Source organism: Larimichthys crocea, unplaced genomic scaffold, assembly GCF_000972845.2.
Source record: "Larimichthys crocea isolate SSNF unplaced genomic scaffold, L_crocea_2.0 scaffold469, whole genome shotgun sequence".
In the NCBI taxonomy this organism is placed as follows: domain Eukaryota; kingdom Metazoa; phylum Chordata; class Actinopteri; family Sciaenidae; genus Larimichthys; species Larimichthys crocea.
The window spans coordinates 1,735-24,940 of NW_020856120.1; the positions used below are offsets into that span (position 1 = coordinate 1,735).

General features: G+C 46.3%; 1 protein-coding gene across 1 annotated transcript; it reads left to right on the plus strand.

Moving 5' to 3' along the window:
* The first annotated feature begins 16,275 nt into the window (after positions 1-16,275).
* Positions 16,276-22,538, plus strand: LOC104935915 (uncharacterized). The gene is made up of 6 exons (XM_010751827.3): positions 16,276-16,854; positions 18,021-18,121; positions 18,344-18,470; positions 18,730-18,852; positions 19,046-19,598; positions 19,686-22,538. The coding sequence occupies exons 1-6, from the start codon at positions 16,519-16,521 to the stop codon at positions 20,132-20,134; spliced, it is 1,689 nt and encodes a 562-aa protein (XP_010750129.2). The 5' UTR covers positions 16,276-16,518; the 3' UTR covers positions 20,135-22,538.
* The last annotated feature ends 668 nt before the right edge of the window (positions 22,539-23,206 follow it).

Genomic DNA, 23,206 nt, shown 5'->3' on the forward strand with positions numbered 1-23,206 from the left:
TCCTTTCAATTGTATTTTATTTAACCAGCTGAGTCAGCTCAGAAACAATTCTCATTTTTCAACGACGGTGATTACAGCAAGTGCAAAACAACCGTATTAGACAATATTGGAAAATCATTCACAGTATATACAGTTAATACAAGAACAGGACAGTGTGTATTGTGAGCGCATGGGCATGTTCCGAAACTTTCAGCCTGTTGAATGAGTTCTTAAAAGGACAGTAATGGAATGAAGGGTTTGTGGAGTTTTAGCATATTTTCATGTTCAGTCACCAGGAGTGGCAAAACTGACATAATAACATTGTGGTATGTGCTGATAGTTGCGTCTCGTGATGTTACCGTCCCTGTGAGATTTACGCCCTTAAGATGATTAAATGGTCGATTGAGCTCATTATATGGTCAAATATATTTTTCCCAAAGACCCCGAACAACCGCTTCAAACTAAAAACACCTGTGGTGATGATCTCTGATGAGAAAGCTCTGGTGCTTTGGGCATGAGCATCAATAGATGAGAAGAAGTCATACACACTGACTCCAAATACAAATGTATCTAAATAAAGAACATTTTTTGTTTGAAACAGTATCTAATAGAACACTGCTGCTCTGAAAGTGTTGTATGGAGGAACTCCCCAGTGTCTACTCCATTTAGGATCAACCTGTCGCTGTGGAGTGGTCCTACATAAAAAAACAGGATTGATCTGAATTCACTCCAGACGGTAAATAATCCATCTCTCTGCCATTTTATCAGGCTCTGTACGTTCTCCTCTATAACCAGCCAGAGCTGCTGTTTTATGGCAGGACAGCATTACAATATTTTCACAGTCTACAAAGAGGGGTTCGTAGGTTTACGCAGGCTGTTGAAGGGGGTGAAAGAGACGTTTGACACTCCACAAAAAACAGACCTCTGGGTGGAACATACTCCCGGAAGCTGAACCAAATAAGAGCATTGGGAGGGACGTGAAAGGTCAGCGTGTCACGGATGAGAGAAATCTTCACTGAATTGAGGAAGTGTGTACTTTCAGAGTCTGCTCTGAGTAGAGTTAGTATGTTTATCCCTTCATACAAATTCAAACAGCACAAGAGGTTTTATCTAGAGGAAGCAGAAAGAATCTGATCGTTCACCTTATTTATCATTTCAAAGAATTTAAAAGTTCAGGATTTCAAATATGAACAAAGTGACTTATATCCAGGCTCGGAAACTCTGCTGACACGCACCATTAACTGACTTTGGGTTTTAATTAAAAACAGACAACACTAACGTGTCCTGAAAGTAAACAGGGCCTACATTACCTACAGGCCTACAGCCTTATTGACATAGCAGAGAGCAGGCAGAGAAGATTTCATAAACAGCGTTGCACACAATATATTTTTTTAAAAAGGTCCCAGTCCAGTGGTAAGAATTAGTCACATCTAGCAGTGTGGTTGTAACTGAAAAACCCTTCACCTCTCCTTCTATCCTGAAGGAGAAACTATGGTGGCTCGTGAAAAAACAAGCGGAGAAGGAACGCAAAAACACCCCCATCTTCCATAAAGTCCCCAGCTAGAAGCCGGTTATGTTTGTCTGTTTGTGCTTATGATAGAAACATGGTGGTTCAACATGGTGGAATCTGTAGATACAAAAGACTCATTCTAATGTCAAAAAAACAAAAAACCCACAAACAATGGTGTTTAGATATTATATTCTGAAATCTTGTACCCACTGGAACCCTTTTACTTCTCCACTTGTATTCCTTGTTAACGTGCATCTATGGTTGTAATTGCTGCCTTGCAATCTCCCCACATCATTCCTCACCCTCCTAGTGTAACGGAGAAACAACCTGTCCTGTCTGCAGTCAGTCTTTACGTTTGTCTGTTCTGGGCTACTGTAGAACAGTGTTTCAACATGGTGCCTCAATGACCGAGGACCAAAGCTCCCACTGCAATATATATATCATTTTTAGGATCACTTCGGGGATTCTGATTTAATTAAGTAACAACAAAAAGGAATCTTATTTGGTGGTTTTACATGATAGAACCTAGTGATGAATAAATATTATGTTCCATGCCAGCCTGAGTCTGAAAATAGAAGCCGCAAAGCTTACACCACGGGGCCTTTAAAATCTCAATTTAAACCATTTTTGGCAATGTGGGAGCCTGACTCCAAACAATTAATAGCCTATCAAATGTGTGATTTGTTTGCAGATCCAGTCGGAGGAAGAGTCAGAGAGTTTATGCTATTTATTGAAGGCTGTGTTAAAAAAAAATAGCAATATTAGGCTAATCTTGGCTACGTGTCTGTGGGATTCATATGTAACAATCATGGTCCCAAGAAAACTATGAACTGTAACTGAGATGAAACCTAAGCTGGTAAAACCTTCCAGACTGACAAAGGCCCACAGTGGTCAGACCTTAAAAAACCTTGATTTTAAACTGATCACACAACGGAATGGCTGTGAGAGAACTTATTTTGTGCACTTCTCACTATACAAAAACTTTGTGCCAGCAGTTCCTCTCTAGCTCTGCCTTTTCAGCTCTTTCTCCTTTTCCTGCTCACAGCCCCTCCACCTCAGTCTGTGTGGCGGGTGGGGGACACCACAGGCTTGGCTCTTTCATTCACTGTGGGATCACACTGAGAGCTCTGCGTGCATCTGCTGGCAGCACAGCTCAGTGCTTGACCCGTCTCATCACTGGTCTCCTAAGGTTCTGCTCCTCGCCTCTCCTGCGTGCTCACTTTTTCTCTTTCTTCCTCTTTCTTTAACGTGCTCTCCTCTCCTCTCTTGTTTCTTCTTGGTCTCCTGCCACATGGAGTGGCCCATTCGCTCTGCAGCTCTCTGCGCTCCTGCTCCTCGTCCGTGGGAGCTCAGTGAGGGAGCCCGTGCTGGTCGGTTTTCTTTGTTTGTAGCTCTGTAAAAAAATCAGAAGTTACCACATTTATTACTGTAGCTGTAAGTTCCTGTTCAGTTGTGGTGTCGTGTGTGTGTGTGTGTGTGTGTGTGTGTGTGTGTGTGTGTGTGGTGTGTGTGTTGTTACCTGCTGCAGTCTTGCGTTGTGTCAGGCAGGAGGCTCACTGTGTGCTGAGGCCTCTGCTCTGCTGTGGCTCCATCTCTCAGTGTGGAGGGCAGTGAAAAACGGCCTGAGGTGAGTGAGCTCATCGTCGACTCCCTCAGTTGTTACTGCAGCTGCTGCTCATGGCATCAGTTGTGGCCGGTGCTACGACCACCCGTTTATGTCATTACAACCACTGCTTTCTACCGTCATCACCAAACACTTTCAGCAGCTCTGCTGCTGTCACTCCTACGCCGGCCAACGCAGCAATTTAGTGGTGTTTAACAGCGATCTCTTGGGGGGTCGTCGCTTTTACTGTCATCACTGTAACCTATTAGTGCCTGCAGTGTGAACAGATTTACTGCCACTCCCATTTTGGTGTTTGCTCTGTGAGCTTTGTCCGACAGCAGGCGGGCGACCCTTGAAGGCCAGGGTCAGGGTAGTTCATCTGCATCTCCATTGATGGACTGGTCCCACGTTGATGACGGGTGCAGCCGTCTAGGCTTGGCCTGGGGTTTTCACCGGAAGCCTGGTGTCCAATATGGAGCCACCTGGAGAAATCAAATGGTTTCAGTACAGCCTGCCGATGGGTTCATTACGACTGGTTATCATCTGTGTTTTATGCGTTTGTTATTTGACAAAAAAAGATCTACGATGATCAGCAGGAAGGTTTTACTGCTGGTGTTGAGTGAAACCCTCTGCTCAGTTTCTTCCTCTCTCTTCTCCTTCCCTCTGCTCTCAGCTATACCTCTGTTCCATCTGCCTTTCCTTGTTCTTCTCTTCTTCCTTTTGGCTCCAGTCGTCTTCTTCTCTGGGGCTCCTCTGTTTTGATGGCTCCCATTCTCCTCTGGGAACCTCAAGCCACTCCTTAAAATGTGAGATTACAGCCATCACGTGGAGGTTATGAAGCAGAGAGTACTGTGCCCTTTGCCCCTGATCTTATCATGTTGGGTAGAGAGCTACCGGAGGGGACATCAGAATCACGATGGCATCTTCTGTCATAGTTTTACTATATTCTTCCTTTAATTTTAATTTTATTGATTCGATTTTCTGATTTCGATATTAATTACACAATTTTACATTTTTCGAACAACATTAAATGTCTGCTAGTCAGATTATTTCTGATCTCACCTTGGTCCCAGCTGATCCTTGTCGAGGAAGCTCCCGGAAGTGGCGACACTGCACTGGGCCAGCAGAGCCCCTCGAAGCCACCAGCATCGGCTCTGTCTGGGTTAGCATTCCTCAATTGAGTCTGTTACTCACTGAAACGCAACAGACAATAAAGAGGATTATGAAGACTATTATGTCCTTACATGTTACCTGCCCTGAATATTTGAAGTCTCAGTCTCTCGACGTTCTGTAGATGGTTGTATCGGTTTTGTAGTGTCTTTTCTCCTGGCATGGAGAGCTGAGCTGTAAGAACGCCTCGTGATGTATATCGTATAGTATTATGACCCCTCTTTGGTTTGTCTTGTTGCCTACCTGTCAGTATGGAGCAGTAGCCAATAGAGCCCTAGCACTGGACTGAATAGTAGAACTGCCTGACAAAAACCGGCAGGAGACAGTAAACAAATGGACCTGTGAACGTCTGAAAGGACACCGAGATACAGACATACATTTACAATAACATTTCATCCCTGCCGGAACGGTTGGATTTGAGGGGGGGTTGAATAGAACACCCACAGTTTATTAAGCTATCTTACCTTTCTTTGCTTGTGCGGCTGGTCACATTGATCATATGGTACAATCATATGATCGACACAGCCCAAACCCAACTTGATTTCTTTGGAAATATTTCACCTTTAGAATATTGCCTGGGAAAAAAATATTCTAACTCTGTTTCATTGTGTGTGTATTCATTACCTGAAAAAGAAGACGCATGACGTTGTTGTTGACTTAGAATGAGCCTTTTTATATCTAAGACACTGCAGGACTTCAGAGGAGTCCACCATGTTTCTACAGTAGCAAAGAATGCCTATTAAACTCTGGCTCTTAGATAGAGCCCTTTTTGCTAGCTTCACATCCACTGTTTTTTTCTTTCTCCTTCATGCTAGAAATAACAGGGTGAGACGAGGGGCTGCAACAAGCAGATCCTGGTCCTTAATTGAAATGATGGAGCCAGGTATTATTGTAGTGTCGATAAACTACATTTGCTTACATGAAGAGGAGGAATGGGGGATCAATGGTGGCCCTGCGGCAACCGGTTAGGTTACCGTGTGTCGGATTTAGTGGTGTAATCACCTGTGTTGGCAATCTCTCTCACATCACCCTCGATTACCTAGTGTAAAAGAGAAACAACAGTGAAAAGCTCTGCCTAGAGTTAATAATAATTTCTGTCTGTTCTGGGCTACTGTAGACAACATGGTGTTTCAAACATGGCGTCCTCAATGAAGAGGACCCGCTGCACTGAAGACTAAAAGGAGAAACTTTAAGTAACAAAACAAAAAGATTTCTTACCACATGCATAAAACAGTTATGAATTCTATATACTCCCTGTTCTGCCGTGGTCTGAAAATGGACAGGCCCTTAATCTTACACACTGAACCTTTAATTATAAAAAATATATAAAAATTTAAGGCACTGATGGTAGCACTAAACAACAAGAAATTAAAACTTTGACCAGAGAGCCACACAATTTTTTAAATCAGACATGATTAATAAAACCTGTAAGGAGGACACCTGTAGGGAGGGCAGTGACTGTGACTGAAGTTAGAAAGAAAGAAAAGAATAGAAAGAAAGAAAGAAAGAGAAAAGAAGAGAAAAAAGAAAGAAAAGAAAGAGAAAGAGAAAAAGGAAAAAGGAAAGAAAGAAGAAAGAAAGGAAGAAAGAAAGAAAGAACGTTACTTGATAGTCTTGACTTTCCTTCTTCCTGGTGGAGGTACAGACTGACGCAGAGTGTTTCAGCAGCTCGGCAGTTTCTCTTAAAGCAGGACACAGACAACAAGTTTCCTGCAGTCCGCGTTCAGTGCTTCACAGCCCTCACACCGAGCCGGTCTAGAAGGGGAAGACCGTGAAAAACGTCGCTCCGGGCTCCGGTTCCCTCTGAGATACCGAGCCGCTCTCCAGCAGTCGTCCTCGCGACATGGCCGGAACGTCGGTACACCGCTGCAGTTAATTCACGTAATCCTCATAGACGTCCTGGCGGGAGGGAAAACGTCCACCCGCTCCTCTGCTCTGACGCCCGTTTCCTTCAGACTGTCACAGCGGCCAACACACGGCTAACCTCCGGAAAAACTACGAGGAGGAAAGTGTGCCTGTTCAAAGTACCAGCGGAGGAAGTGAAAGTGGAAGAGCAGTCGGCCAGCTCGAGCTCTGCCGCCACTGTTTCTACCTTTAAAAGAACATCTCCGATTACCAGCATTAGTAGTATAAATAAATTTACTATTTGAGAGATTACGTCCGAACGAAACCACAGTTTAACCTGAGCATAACCGCTGAGATGAACCGAAATTAAATTAGCTGTAAAATGGACAATGCCTTATGACGTTGTTTTATTTTGAACTGTACCACTAACCCTGTGTTTTGGACAGTCTGCGGTCACAGAGACTACCGTCCAGGTTTTGACAGTCTCCGGTCTGGGGCCAGGACCACTAGCAGTTTAGACTACGTCCAGGTTTTAGACAGCCTGTGGTCACGTCGAAGTTTTAGACAGTCTTCGACGATCACACGGAGACTACGTCCAGGTTTTAGATGTTGGGGTCAAAGGTAAAGGTATTTATACATAATATATATACAAATAAAAAATTATTTCAATTTGCGGCAGTATGACGATGGATTGACTCATGTGTCAACAGGGGGGATGCAGGAGGTAATGGATTCCAAAAATACGTAAAAAAAATTGTGCATCATTTTAGTGTGTGGAACACAGAATGTCCAAGGCGAGATTCGACCAAGCCAGGTAAAATGCCTAATGCTCAATATCCATTTCATACGATATGCATGGATTTCATTGAATTAATAAATGTGAAAATAAAAAGTATTGTCTAGTGATCATAGACTATACTCAAATGGATTGAAGTTATTCCAACCACACAAAATGTGCAATACAGTAGCTAAAGCGTTAGCAACACATATTGCACCAAGATTTGGATTTCCAGAAATCATATATTAGTGATAATGGACCACATTTCAGAAATGATGTAATTGCGAAACTGAGTGACCTGTTTTCCATTAAATGAAAGGTTGTATTGAAGACTCCAGCCTTACTGCTGGCAAACAGGTTACCCATCCTTTTCCTGTCTCATCCATGGCTTTTCCTAGTTTAGCCTTAATTGTACCATTCACGCTGTTCCACTAGTCTGCTGATTGTGGATGATAAAGAACAATGATATTTAATACAGGACTGTCCCTTTGGATACACCTGAACATTGCAAATGAGCACCGGTACCTACAGATAGTGATAAATAAAACAGCTACTTACACCTTAGGTATGATGGCAGAGCACCCTGGCACCCATTCAAAAGAATGGATCAGAATGAGGACAGAGGTTAAGACCTAAGTTGCCTAAACTCTGGTATGGTACCGCCTCTGATTCACTTAATGATGCCTACTAACTTGCTTCCCATGACTCCCAGTTTCCTAAACTAACAACAGAAGACATGCACAGAGTTAACGTGATAAGCTTCATTTGATTCTAGAGTCTATTTGGATTCACTTGGTGTTCTCGCGGAGTCCCAGATGAGTTTAAGGCTGAGGAACCAGGTGGCAGTAGGTTTTGAATCATTTATTGCCTGGTGGGTACAATAATAAAAATGGTGGGATTAATTACATCATTACAACCAGCAACGTTTTATATAAAACACTTGTGATGGATTTAGAGGCATCCACAAACAATTAGATAACACTAGTCTAATGGCCTGGCAGAACAGATTAGCTTTAGACATGCTTTTTGGCTGAAAAGGAGATGTGTGTAAGATTTTGGAAATCTATGCTGTACCTTCATCCCCACACAACAACAACAAAGGCACTGAGGACTCACCTCACTGTCAGACGAGCTGGCAGACAATTCAGGTATCACAGATCCAATCACAAAATGGATGGAAGATATGTTTGGGAGATGGGGAAACATCCTACTGATAATTTCTGTAGGAATTGCTATTACTGTCCTGGTCACCTGTGGATGCTGTTGCATTCCATGTATGAGAGAATTGATACAGAGATGAATTACTACTGCACTAACGAAACAACAATTGTTCTATCAGCCTGTCTCCACAGTTGATGAGTTTGGGAGGCATGAGATGAAGGACCAGGTGTCGGTAGATACGAGAATGAGGACGAGTACGAAGAATGGGTCCAGTTCAGCAGAGTCAATCTACGCGCCCATGAGAGGAGAAACACCTACTGAGAATGACACACTGTTTAGTCTTTATTACACAGCACAATGAAGAACCTATAGAAAATCTGAAAGAAGTTATAGTGTTCCGATGTAATGTATGCTTAAGAGAGAAAGACTGATGGCAAATTGTATATACATTTAAAGTTTTGTTTTTTTTCTCGTTTCAGGGACAACACCCGTAGGCAGGGAAAGAGGTCCAATGAGACGATCAGCCCGCTCTTATTTTTCTTTATTAGATTCATAAATGTACTAATACATTTGCTGTTACATCTATATTTTTACATTTAATGAGTGATTAAGCATACTGATATGATTGTAACAATTACTAACACAAATTATTAGCCGCTGGGGCAGCAGGGCCGGTGGAGATTTTCCTGTCTGAAAGTAAACAGTATGAAACAATAAGAATGTTAAAGAACTGCCAGACAGGTTTTTTGCTCTCACAATATTCATAATTATTTGAATCAATTATTTAACACTTGAATCAAATGGAAATGCAATGTGGTGTGGTGACATCACAGAGACAAAGGTATTTATACATAATATATATACAAATAAAAAATTATTTCAATTTGCGGCAGTATTGACACATGGATTGACTCATGTGTCAACAGGGGGGATGCAGGAGGTAATGGATTCCAAAAATACGTTTAAAAAAATTGTGCATCATGTTTAGTGTGTGGAAAACAGAATGTCCAAGGCAGATTCAGACCAAGACCAGGTAAAATGCCTAATGCTCAATATCCATTTCATACGATATGCATGATTTCATTGAATTAAAAAATGTGAAATAAAAAGTATTGTCTAGTGATCATAGACTTATACTCAAAATGGATTGAAGTTATTCCACCACACGAAATGATGCAATAACAGTAGCTAAAGCATTAGCAACACATATTGCACCAAGATTTGGATTTCCAGAAATCATATATTAGTGATAATGGACCACATTTCAGAAATGATGTAATTGCGAAACTGAGTGACCTGTTTTCCATTAACCCTCCTGTCGCCTTTCGCATCCCGTATACATCCAGTGTGCTCTCACACCGGGTCAAACTGACCCACGCTCCGAGGATGAACAGAAGTAGTTGGCACACGGGGCAGTACAGGAGCGCAAGCTCTGCATATGTATTTCTCGCAGCCACGGCAGACGTTGTGTGTTTTTACAGTCCTTCTTGGAGGGACAGACCTGACACCTCTTCCTCTTACTCCGAGGAAGGGGTGGGTTGACAGGGGCCGGTGGAAGTGGCGGCGCGGCGGCGGAAGAAGAAGGAGGAGAGGAGGAGGGAGGAGGAGGAGAGACGGAGTGGTGGTGACCTCTCACTGCCGCTCCGCCTCCGCCGCCGCCACCACCACCGGCCGCCAGCGATGGGTTTTCACGACCGCCGCGGCCGCTTCGGCTCTCGGCAGACGAGTCCTCGTTCGATGAGCGGAGCGACGAGCGCCTGCCTGCTGCTCTCGATAAACACCCTCCTCTGTTGCGCTTGCCAGGCACGCCAGTCGGGGTTGGCTCTCTCCATATCACGAAGGCGTGTAGGAGGACACGTCGAGAATGTTGTGGAGACGGCGAGGGGCCAGCGTGCCGCTCATCCTTCGGCAGCTGTAGGTGGCGACACTTTGTCCAGGTTGTCCACGCCGCCTTTATTGGAGTTGTTGTGTCACAGGATGACGGCGGGCTTATTGTCCGCTCGCTGCCGCGGCCTAATACGTCCGGTCCGAGTGTGGACGTGCTGAGCAGCAGCACGTTTGTTTTTTCTTGGCCAGATACGAACCAACGGTGTCGCGTGTGAAGGCGAACTGGAGGAGAGGACCCGTCTCCCTGGAGCGCGAGCAGGGCGTCGTAGCTCGGGTTTTGTTCTTTCTGATCGTTGCCGAGAATGTGTTTTCCTTTCGTAGGAGCGACGCTGCGCAAGTCGTAGGAAGTGAAGAATGTCGCAGGGTGTTGCGACCGCTCAGGCCGCTTTGGTTACGTCAAGCACCACACGCGTCCACTGATTCTTCTCTGAGCCTCCTCGCCTTCGAGAGGATATATTAAACAATACGTAAAACGCAAATCCCCTACCACCTTCTTTTTTTTCTCAGTCCCCACAGAAAGGCAAAACAACAAACACTGAGACTTTCTGAAAACCTCTGTCCTTGTTCTACATGTGTGTGTATTATCCCACCACCGCCATATCTTTTGTTCTCAGTTCCACAGAAAAACCTGACCTGTGCCAGTTAACAGCAGAAGTTCCAGATTCTGCGAAATCTGTTGGTTGTCTGATGTGCAGTTTATTGCCCCCACCACCACAACCACCCCACCACCACCATACAGCTGCTTTATCTTTCTCAGGTTCCAACAGAAATTTGGCATTGCGGCCAGGTACCAAACTTGAAGGTTCTGGGACTTTCCAGAAATTCTGTTGGTTGATCGCCTGTGCGGTTTATCTCACCACCACCTCTGTCAAATCTTTCTCAGTTCCAACAGAAAAACTCAAAAACTTGGCATGCTGCCAGGTGACAAACAGAGGGATTCTGGGACTTTTCCGGAACATTCTGACGGTTGATCCGCCTGTGTGGGTTATCTCACACCACCTCTGTCAAATCCTTTCTCAGTTCCAACAGAAAAACTCAAAATTGCATGCTGTCGTGGACAAACTAGAGGGTTCGGGACTTTTCTGGAACATTCTGACGGTTGATCCGCCTGTGTGGTTATTGACACACCACCACCCACACTATCTTTCTTGTTCAACAGAAAATACATCTGTCAGTAAACAAGGCAGCAGGTTCTGTGGACTTCTGGAACATCTGTGGTTGATCTCCTCTCTCTCTCTCCTCTCTCTCTCTCTCTCTCTTCTGCTTTTTTTTGTGTGTGTGGGTGTGGTGTGGGTTGGGTGGGTGGGTTTCATCCTATTGCCTCCAAAAGAAAGACAGACAAAAAAAAAAAAAACTTTTTATATGAAAAAAAAAGAAAAGTTTTTTATTGATTTATCGTTCCTGTCACCACCTCTGAACGGAACCAGTGTGCTCATCCCCGTGACTTGATGCCCAGGGTTGTAGAGGATCGGTAGCCGCTCGACCACGCGTCCCCAGACCTTCTTACGGCGGCCAGTTTGTCCGTGGTGCTCTCTCAGCTCTAGTTTCGGGTCATCGAATCGCCCAAGCTTCGAGTAAACGTGAAACGACTTTAGAGCGCATGTGGCACGGAAAATGGCACGTCCGCTCTCTCCGTCCCAAAGGCTGGCGGTGGCCTCACCTCGGGACCTGTACACGCCGGCTAGGATGAGCAGCCCCATGTAGACGTGCAGGTCGATCTCATCCATCCTCTTCCAGCCGTCTCTTCCATATTTCCTAAGACCCTCGCGATTAGTCTCTCCCGGATGATTTATCTCTTCCGGCGTGAGGAAGGCGGAATGCTGAGACGATATCTCGGACATTGGAAGCCACATAGCTGTGGGCCCGGCGCCAGGGCTGTTGTTGTGCTGCGGCTGCGCTGCTGCTGCTGCAGCTGCTGTCTGCTGCTGCGAGGGTATCGTTTGGTATGTGTAGAGGACCAAGTTTATTTTCCCATTTCTTGACAGGAACGTTGCTGGTGCAACAAGAAGGTCTTTGTCTCTTCTACTCCGCCTTCTTCTTATTCTTCTCCTTCTTCCACTTCCACATCCACTCCTCCTTCGCCTTCTTCTTCTCCCTCTTCTTCTTCTTCTTCTTCTTCTTCTTCTTCGTCTCTATTCCGAGCGATGATGTTTAACATTTTTCCTTCTCTGATGGGTTGTATTCTTCCCCTTCTCCTCTCCTCGTCTCTTCTTCTTCTTTCTTCTTCTGATACATCCCCTGTTCGAGTGAGGCCTCGTCTGACAAGCTCTCTCCTAGGGTTTTTTGGCAGCGAAAAGCCTGTTTTCCTCCTGTTCCTCCTCATCCTCCTTCTTCTCCCCTCTAGCTCCCGATCGCCTTCCCCTGTGCGTCGGCAGAGCTATTTCCTATCCTCCTCGCTCTGCCTTCTCGGCGTTGAAAAATGCTCCTCTCGCCTCTCGATTTCTCTCTCTTTCCTTCTTTCGCCCTCACCCTCCTCTCCGTCCCAGTCCCTCGCTCCACCCCGTAGCGAATGTCTCCTCCATCGCACTCGATGTCCTCTCCTCTTCCTTCCTTCGCCGCCCATTGTTCCTGCAACGGTCCCCTCGCTCGATGTCGTTAGCATTTCCGGCTGCTGACGCTTTCGTGTTCTCCTGTTCTCCATCCTCCCTCTTCCTTCGCGAGCGCTTATCGCTTTGTCCCTTTCCTCCCCCTCTCCCTCGCTCCTCCTTCCTCCATTCCCATTCTCCTTCTCGCTGCGGTAGGCGCGCGGTTGACGAGCCCAGTGTTCTTTCCCTGGCCTTTTACAGCGAACCGCCTAGGGTTCTCCTCTCCTGTGTCTCCTTCATCTGCTTCTTCTCCTCCTCTTGCTCCTGATCGCCCTTCCCCTGCTGCCTCGCAGCTGCCTCATCTCCTATTCAGCTATTGCTCTTGCTCTCGCCGTTGAGAACGACTTCTCCTTCGCCTCTCGCGTTCCTCTCTGCTCTTCCTCTATCCTTCGCCAACCCCCCTCGTCTCCATGTCCCCTCGCTCGCGCCTGGCCCTCTTAGCCGTCGCGTTAGAGCTTCCTCCTCTCCTTCCTCGCTTCCCACTCTTTGCCCCGCCGCTGCGGCTGTTTGTTTGCGGCGGTCCCCTTTTTCGCATTCTAGCTCTTCTTCTTGCTCTTTCTTCTCTTCGAGAAGAGTAGGGGAATGATGGTGAATGGGCAGGACAGATATGTATTATTATTATTATTATTTATTTTGTATTATATTATTATGGTCATCTCAAGTATAAAATGACGTAATACAACTTACCTTCTCTTCATCTTTTTCTCACACGGCGAGCTCTAGAAGAAAGCTGTTGTAGGAACAGTTTGAGCGGTAATAGAGTCGCGCTCATCGGTGTTTGCGGTGGGCTTGCTGTGCGGTGACAGAAGACGGTTAACGGGACGAGTGGAAGGCGGTTTGATATTGTCAACGGTCTATATTATATTTTATTTTTTATTTTTTTTTCACTCGCCTTTCTCCTCACCGTCCTTCCACGGACACCATCTACCCTTTTTGCAGCGAAAAACACTCTGCGTCGGAGTTGTTTCTTGCTACTCTCTCTTCCTTCCTCCTCCTCACTCCTCCCATCCTCTTCTTCTTGTACCCACGTTCGCTGTCCTATCTTTCATGATCGGCCACCTACCTTCGTGCCGTTCTCCTGTTACCCTCAGGTCCTCGTCCGTTCCTTTTTCCTCACGCGTCTTCGCGTTAAACAACCATCCCCTCCTATATCCCTCCTCGATCACTAGGATTCCGGTCTGGGCGAGAGCCTTGTCCCTCCGGGACCCGAACTCTGTCGGCAGGTTGTTCTCGAGCGAAACCGTCACTGCGTCGAGTGCTCGTCAAGGTCTCTGTCATGCCTTCTCTCTATGCTTCGTCTCCGTTTGCTTTCCCTCGTTTGCACCTTCCCGCCCGTCGGCACAAGTACCTAGTTCGTTAAGTATCCTTCCTGTCCCTGGTCCGTACTCGTTGGGTTCCCTTGGACTTCCGTCGCGTTCGCTGGCATCTCTCACGTTCCTCCTCGGTTGAGCGAGGTTCGTCTGGGGGCAAGCCTGGTCCCCTCCGGGGGACCGACGGGCAAGAATCGTGCGCGGAGAGGTTGTTTCTCGGGCCCGGTCCCTCTCCTCCTCTCACTTCGACTTCTCCTACCACCTCTTCTGTCCTCGCTACCTCCACCTGTCGATCTTGTCACACGAGGTTCGCTGCGAGTGTCCTCCGGAGACGTCGGCGCAGACGACGTAACGCTATGAGAGTCCCGGTGTCCACCTCCGTTGTCCTGTTCGTCGTGCGTAGTCCTCCTCCGTCTGTCGCGATTGATTGCCCATCCCCTCCTCATCGTCTCCCTCCTCCTCGGAGTGTGACGAGTTCGCTGGGGCAAGCCTGGTCCCTCCGGGAGACACGCTTGCGGGGCGGCAGCGAACGGGACGCGATGAGAGCTCTGGTCCTGTCTTGTCTGAGTTCGCTTGCTTTCCCGTCCTCCTTTCCGTGCGTTCGCTTTGCCCTATCCCTCCCTCATCGGCCTCCCCTCCTCGGGTCTGAGAAGGTTCCTGGGGCGAAGCCTGTTCCCCTCCGGGGACCGCTTCGGCGGCAGCGAAAAGTGACGGCGATGAGGGAGGTTGCCCTTGTGTTCCTCGTTTGCTGTTCGCGTTGCTGTTCCGTCCTCCTTCCTGTCGCTCGCTGTTGCCCTATCCCCTCCTCTAATCGTCCTCCTCCTCCACCCGGGTTGAGCCGAGGTTCGCTGGGTCGAGCGCTGGTCCTCTGGGACCGCTTCGGCGCCAGCGAAACGTGGACGCATGAAGAGGTACGTTGATGTTCCCTTTCGTTCTTGTTCCTTCGCTGGTGCCTTCCCTTTCATGTCGCGATCGCTTTGCCCTATACCCTCCTCATCGTCCTCCGCCTCTCCTCCGGTGCTGAGCGGGTTCCTGGGCGAGCCGGTCCCCTCCGGGACGCTCAGGCGGCCGCAACGTGAACGGCGATGAGAGGTCGTGATGTTCTCTTGGTTCCTCGTTCCTCCTTCCTGTCGCGTTTCGCTTGGCCCTATCCCCTCCTCATCGTCCTCCTCATTTTGTTTTCCTCCTCTTCTTGCTTTGTACACTGTTCGCTTGCTCTTCATGAACATCCGCGCCCACCTCCTTCGTGTACGTCTCTGTTCCCGGCATGGTCCTCGTCGTCCTTTCCTTCACGCGTTAGCTTTTACCCTATCCCTCCTCATCATCTGCTCCTCCTCCCCGGTAGTTGAGCGAGGTTCGATGGGGGCACGCTCCGCGTCCCTCCCTGGGGACCGTTTTCCGGCACGCAGCGAACGCGTCTGCGTCGAGAGGTCGAGAGGTCGTTGTCTTTTCCTCGTTCCTGTTCCTTTCCCCTCCCTCGTCGTCCTTTCCTCTCACGTTCGCTTTTGCCCTAATCCCCTCCTCGGAAAGAGTCTGAGCGATGTCGCTTGGGGCAAGCCTGGTCCTCCGGGGACCGAAAAACATTCTTGCGTCGGAGAGGTTGTTCTCGGCGACCGTCACCTCTCACTGGCTCTCCATTCTCTTCTCCTCCTACTCCTCTCTTGCTTCTAAACTCACTGTCTTCCTTTGCACCACGTTCGCTCTGTATTTTCTGTGAGGAGAGGTTCTTCATGACGGACCGGCCACTCATCCATGTTCCTCGGTCGTCCTTCCTCTCGCGTTCGCTTTGGCCCTATCCCTCTCATCGAACTCCTCCTCCTGGAGTGTGAGCGAGGTTCGTGGGGCGAGCCTGGGTCCCTCCGGGGACCGCTTCGGCCTGGCAGCGAAACGTGACGGCGATGAGAGTCGTTGATGTTCCCTTTTCCTGTTCCTTTGTCTGTTCGTCGTGCTTGTTCTGTCCTCCTTTCCTGTCGCGTACGCTTTTGCCCTATCCCCTCCTCATCTTTCCTACTCCTTCCTCCTCGGCAGTGTGGAGGCGAGGTTCGCTGGGGACGGGAGCTGGTCCCTCCGGGACCGTCTTCGGCGGCAGCGAAACGTGACGGCGTGAGAGGTCGTTGATGTCCCTCGTGCTGTTCCTCGTCCTCCTTTTCCTGTCGCGATCGCTTTGCCCTATCCCCCCTCCTCATCGTCCTCTCCTCACGGAGTCTGAGCGAGGTTCGCTGGGGCGAGCTGGTCCCTCCGGGGACCCGCTTCGGCGGCAAGCGAACGTGACGGCATGAGAGGGCGTTGATGTTCCCTTTTCTGTCATTGTCCTGCTTCGTCGTTGCTGTTCCTCGTCCTCCTTCCTCGTCGCGCTTCGCTTTGCTCTTCTGTGACCGCAGACTGTCCAAAACACAGGGTTAGTGTACAGTTCAAATAAAACAACGTCATAAGGCATTGTCATTTTACAGCATGATTTAATTTCGGTTCATCTCAGGGGTAACTGTGGTTTCGTTCGGACGTATCTCAAATAGTATTATTTAATACTACTAATGCTGGTATCTGAGATGTCTTTAAATGTAGAAACAGTGGCGGCAGAGCTCGAGCTGGCCGAGCTGCTCTCACTTTCACTTCCTCCGCTGGTACTTTGACAGGCACACTTCCTCGTTAGTTTTCCGGAGGTTAGCCGTGTGTTGGCCGCTGTGACAGTCATGAAGGACGGCGTCAGAGCAGAGGAGCGGGTGGACGTTTCCCGCCAGGACGTCTATGAGGATTACGTGAAGTACCTGCAGCGGTGTACCGACGTCCGGCCATGTCGCGAGGACGGACTGCTGGAGAAGGCGGCTCGGTATCTGCAGAGGGAACCGGAGCCCGGAGCGACGTTCACGGTCTTCCCCTTCTACCGGGCTCTGTGTGAGGGCTGTGAAGCCCTGAACGCGGACTGCAGGAAACTTGTGTCTGCTTTAGAGAAAGCTGCCGAGCTGCTGGAAACCCTCTGCGTCAGTCTGTACCTCCAACCATGGAAGAAGGAAATCAAGACTATCAAGGTAGCTTTCTTTCTTTCTTTCTTTCTTTCTTTCTTTCTTTCTTTCTTTCTTTCTTTCTTTCTTTCTTTCTTTCTACTTCAGTCACAGTCACTGCCTCCCTACAGGTGTCCTCCTTACAGGGTTTATTATCATGTCTGGAATTTAAAAAATGTGTGTGGCTCTGGGTCAAAGTTTAATTTCTGTTGTTTAGTGATACCATCAGTGCCTTCATTTTTATATATTTTTATTATATTAAAGGTTCAGTGTGTAAGATTAAGGGCCTTCCATTTTCAGACCACTGCAGACATGGAGTATAATAGAATTCATAACTGTTTTTATGCATGTGTAAGAATCTTTTTGTTTTTGTTACTTAAAATTCTCCTTTTATGTCTTCAGTGGCAGCGGGTCCTCTTCAGTGGAGGACGCCATGTTGAAACACCATGTTTCTACAGTAGCCCAGAACAGACAGAAATTATTATTAACTCTAGGCAGAGCTTTTCACGTGTTGTTTCTCTTTTACACTAGGTAATCGAGGGTGATGTGAGGAGATTGCAACACAGTGATTACACCACTAAATCCTACACACTGTACCTGTTGCCCAGGGGCCCCCATTGATCCCCCATTCCTCCCTCTTCATGTAGCATGTAGTTTATCGACACTACAATACTACCTGGCTCCAATCATTTCAATTAAAGGACCAGGATCTGCTTGTTGCAGCCCACCCTGTTATTTCTAGCATGAAGGAGAAATAAAAAAACAGTGGATGTGAAGCTAGCAAAAAGGCTCTATCTAGAGCCAGAGTTTATGCATTCTTTGCTACTGTAGAAACATGGTGGACTCTCTGAAGTCTGCAGTGTCTGTAGATATAAAAGGCTCATTCTAAGTCAACAAAAACTTCATGCTTCTTCTTTTCAGGTAATGATACACACACAATGAAAACAGAGTTATGAATATTTTTCCAGGCAATATTCTAAAGGTGAATATTTCCAAATAAATCAAGTTGGTTGGGCTGTGTCTATCATATGATTTTTACCATATGATCATGTGACACAGCCTCAACAAGCAAAGAAAGTAAGATAGCTCTAATAAACTGTGTGTTCTATTCAACCCCCCCTCAAATCCAACCGTTCCCGGCAGGGGATGAAATGTATTGTAAATGTATTTCTGTATCTCTGTGTCTCTTTCAGACGTTCACAGGTCCATTTGTTTACTGTCTCCTGCCGGTTTTCAGCAGTTCTACTATTCAGTCAGTGCTGGGCTCTATTGGCTACCTGCTCCATACTGACAGGTAGGCAACAAGACAAACCAGAAGAGGGGTCATAAATACTATAGATATCCATCACGAGGCCTGTTCTTACAGCTCAGCGTCTCCATGCCAGGAGAGACACTACACACTATACACACATCTACTAGGAACAGTCGAGAGACTGAGACTTCAAATATTCAGGCAGGTACATGTCAAGGACATAATAAGTCTCATAAATCCTCTTTATTGTCTGTTGCGTTTCAGTGAGTACAGACTCAGTGAGGATGCTAACCCAGACAGAGCCATGCTGGTGGGCTTCGAGCTGCTGCTGGCCACAGTGCAGTGTCGCCACTTCCTGGAGCTCCTCGACAAGGATCAGCTGGGACCACAGGTGAGATCAGAAATAATCTGACTAGCATACATTTATGTTTTTCGAAAAATGTAAAATTGTGTAATTAATATCGAAATCAGAAAATCGAATCAATAAAATAAAATTAAAGGAAGAATATAGTACAACTATGACAGAAGATGCCATCGTGATACTGAGTGTCTCCGGTCTCTCTACCCAACATGTATAGATCATGGTCAAAGGTCACAGTAACTCTCTTGCTTCATAACCTCCACGTGATGGCTGTAATCTCACATTTTAGGAGTGGCTTGAGGTTCTCCAGAGGAGAATGGAGCCATCAAAACAGGAGGAGCCCACAGAGAAGAAGATGACTGTAGTCCAAAAGGAAGAAGAGAAGAAAAAGGGAAAGGCAGATGGAACAGAGGTATAGCTGAGAGCAGAGGAGGAGAAAGAGAGAGAAAGAAACTGAGCTGAGGGTTTCACTCAACACCAGCAGTAAAACCTTCCTGCTGATCTCGTTAGATCTTTTTTTGTCAAATAACACGCATAAAACACAGATGATAACCAGTCTTAATGAACCAGTCTGCAGGCTGTACTGAACCATTTGATTTCTCCAGGTGGCTCCATATTTGGACACCAGGCTTCCGGTGAAACCCCAGGCCAAGCCTAGACGCTGCCACCTCATCAGCGTGGACCATTCCATCATGGAGATGCAGATGAACTACCCTGACCTGGCCTTCAGAGGTCGCCCCCTGCTGTCGGACAAAGCTCACAGAGCAAACACCAGGAGTGGCAGTAAATCTGTTCACACTGCAGGCACTAATAGTTACAGTGATGACAGTAAAGCTGCCGACCCCCCAAGAAGAGGCTCTGTTAAACACACTAAAGTTGCTGCTTTGGCCGGCAGTAGGAGTGACAGCAGCAGAGCTGCTGAAGTGTTTGGTGATGACGGTAGAAGCAGTGGTTGTAATGACAGAAACGGTGGTCGGAGCACCGCCCCAGCTGATGCCATGAGCAGCAGCTGCAGTAACACTGAGGGAGTCGACGATGAGCTCACTCCACCTCAGGCCGTTTCACTGCACCTCACACTGAGAGCTGGAGCCACAGCAGAGCAGAGGCCTCAGCCCACAGTGGAGCCTCCTGCCTGGACACAACAGCAGACTGCAGCAGGTAACACACACACACACACACACACACACACACAACTGAACATGAACTACAGTCTACAGTATAAATGTGTAACTCTGATTTTTACAGAGCTACAAACAAAGAAACCGACCAGCCCGGGGCCTCCCTCACTGAGCTCCACGGACGAGGAGCAGGAGCTCAGAGAGCTGGCAGAGCGAATGGGCCAGCTCCATGTGCAGGAGACCAAAGCAGAAAACAAGAGAGGAGAGGAGAGCACGATTAAAGAGAGGAGGAAGAAAGAGAGAAAGGTGAGCACGCAGGGAGAGGCGGAGGAGCAGAACCTTAGGAGACCAGTGATGGAGACGGGTCCAGCACTGAGCTGTGCTGCCAGCAGATGCACCAGATCCTCTCAGTGTGATCCCACAGTGATGAAAGAGCCAAAGCCTGTGTGTCACCCTCCACCGCAGACTGAAGGTGGAGGCGCTGTGCAGCAGGAAGGAGAAAGAGCTGAAAAAGGCAGAGCAGAGGAGGAACAGCTGGCACAAAGTTTTGTTATAGTTGAGTGTCACAAGAAGTAATGTTCTCTCACAGCTCATTCATGTGTGATCAGTTTAAATCAAGGGTTTTTAAGGTCTGACACTGTGGGCCTTTGTTCAGTCTGGAAAGGTTTACCAGCTTAGTTTCTCTCAGTTACAGTTCATAGTTTTCTATGGGACCATGATTGTTACTTGATCCCACAGACACTTAGCCAAGATAGCCTAATATTGCTTTTTTTTTTTTAACACAGACTTCAATAAATACATAAACTCTCTGACTCTCCGACTGGATCTTCAACCAAATCACACATATTCAGGCTATTATTGTTTGGAGTCCGGCTCCCACATTGAAAAAAATGGTTTAAATTGAGATTTAAAGGCCCAGTGTGTAAGATTTGAGGCTTCTATTTTCAGAATAAGGCTGTCATGGAACATAATATTTATTCATTCACTATGTTCTCATGCATATAAAACCACCAGAAAATAAGATTCTTTTTTGTTGTTACTTAAATCAGAATCCGAAGTGATCCTAAAAATGATATATATATTTACAGTGGGAGCTGGTCCTCTTTCATTGAGGCCACCATGTTGAAACACTGTTCTACAGTAGCCCAGAACAGACAAACTAAATACTGACTGCAGACAGGACAAGTGTTGTTTCTCCGTTACACTAGGAGGGTGAGGATGATGTGGGGAGATTGCAATGCAGCAATTACACCACTAGATGCAACTTTAACAAGATACAAGTGGAGAATTAAAGGTCCAGTGGGTCAGATTTACAGAATATAATATCTAAACACCATTGTTTTGTTTTTTGTTTTTTGACATTAGAATGAGTCTTTTGTATCTACAGATTTCCACCATGTTGAACCACCATGTTTCTATCATAGCACAAAACAGACAAACCATACACCGGCTCTAGCTGGGGACTTTTGGAGGATGGGGGTGTTTTCCGCTGTTTCACAGCCACCATAGTTTCTCCTTCATGATAGGAAGGAGAGGTGAAGGGTTTCAGTTAAAACCACACTGCTAGATGTGACTAATTCTTACACACTGGACCTTTTTAAAAAAATATATTTTGTGCACTCTGTTTGAAATCTTCTCTGCCTGCTCTCTGCTATTTCAATAAGGCTGTAGGCCTGTAGGTAATGTAGGCCTGTTTACTTCAGGACACGTTGAGTGTTGTCTGTTTTATTAAAACCCAAGTCAGTTAATGTGCGTGTCAAAGCAGGTTCCAGCTGTGATATAATTCACCCTTTGTTCATATTTGAATCTGACTTTTAAATTCTTTGAAATGATAAATGAAGGTGAACAGATCAGATTTCTGCTTCCTCTAAAACCTTCTTGTGCTGTTTGAATTTGTATGAAGGGATAAACATACTACTCTAACTCAGAGCCAGAGCTCTGAAAGTAGCACACTTCCTCAAATTCAGTGAAGATTTCTCTCATCCTTGACACACTGACCTTTCACGTCCCTCACATGCTCTTATTTGTTCAGCTTCCTGGAGTATGTTCCACCCAGAGTCTGTTTGTGGAGTGTCAAACTCTCTTCCCCCCTCACCAGCTGCTGTAAGCCTACAGGAACTCTTTGTAGACTGTGAAAATATTGTACTTCTGTCCTTCCATGAAAAACAGCAGCTCTGGCTGGTTATAGAGGAGAACGTACAGAGCTGGATAAACGGCAGAGAGGTGGATTATTACCTCTGGAGTAATTCAGATCATTCCTGTTTTTTATGTAGGACACACTCCACAGCGACAGGTTGAGCCTAAATGGAGTAGACTCTGGGTAGAGTTCTCCATACAACACTTTCAGCAGCAGTGTTTCTATTATATACTGTTCAAACAAACAAATGTTCTTTATTTAGATACATTTGTAGTTTGGAGTCAGTGTGTATACCTTCTTCTCTCTATTGATGCTGATGCTCATGGCCCAAAGCACCAGAGCTCTCATCAGAGATCATCACCACAGGTGTTTTAGGTTTGAGCGGTTTGTTCGTGGTCTTTGGGAACAATATATGTGACCAGATAATCGAAGCTCAATGGACCATTTATCATCTTAGGGCTAAATCTCACAGGGACTGTACATCACGAGACTCAACGTATCAGCACATACCACAACAATTGTTATTATTCAGTTTGCCACTCCTGGTGACTGAACATGAAAATATGCTAAAACTCCACACCTTCATTCCATTACTGTCTTTTAAGAACTCATTACAGCTGAAAGTTTCTGAACATGCACCTGCCTCTCACAGTACACACCTGTCTGTTCTTGTATTAACTGTATATACTGTGATGTTTTCATATTGTCTAATACTGTTTTTTTGCATTTGCTGTATCACCGTCGTTGAAAAATGAGAATTGTTTCTGAGCTGACTCATCTGGTTAAATAAAGATACAATTGAAAGACTAAAAATAACATTTGTAATAAAAATGTTTAAACCATACTTTTTAATAGATCCATTTTGTGTGGTCCAGTGACTCAAAAAAAATGTGCTAAAATAAATGTGTGATTACATTTCCACCAGCACAAAGTGTTCAAAAGAGCTGTAGAGTTTTGGTTAACCTGTAAGATTAGATGGAAAATGTGCTAAATGACCACATGTGGGACGCTGGTTAGATCACTTGGTAGAGTGTGTGCCCCATGTACAAGGGCCCAGGGTTCAATTCCAAACTGTGGCCCTTTGTTACGTGTCATCCCTGTCACTCTTCAGCTGTATGTGTCAAATAAAGCTCGAAAAAGCCCCAAAAAATCTCTTTAAATATAAGCACATGTTGAATGAAAGATGAACTGCTTAGATTGCCCAGAGGCAGAAATTTGTTGTTGGCCTGCTATTATTGAGTGTGCCTGCACTTATTATTCTTAAGTATCCTAGGAATTTTGGCACGCTACTCCTCCTGCAGTTTTGGTCGCATATACACAAAAAAATCAAAACCTGCGGCTCTGCGGGCTATGACTTTTCTAAGCGTTTCGGTTTGCCTAAAAATCACCAAAAACCACAGAAAAAAAATTAATGGGTGTGTATTGGTAGAATGTTCGAGAGCTAGAGTGTGTGACATCATTGCTAGAGTGGAGAGGGAGAGAAAAAAATGGCGAAAAATAAATTTGTAAAC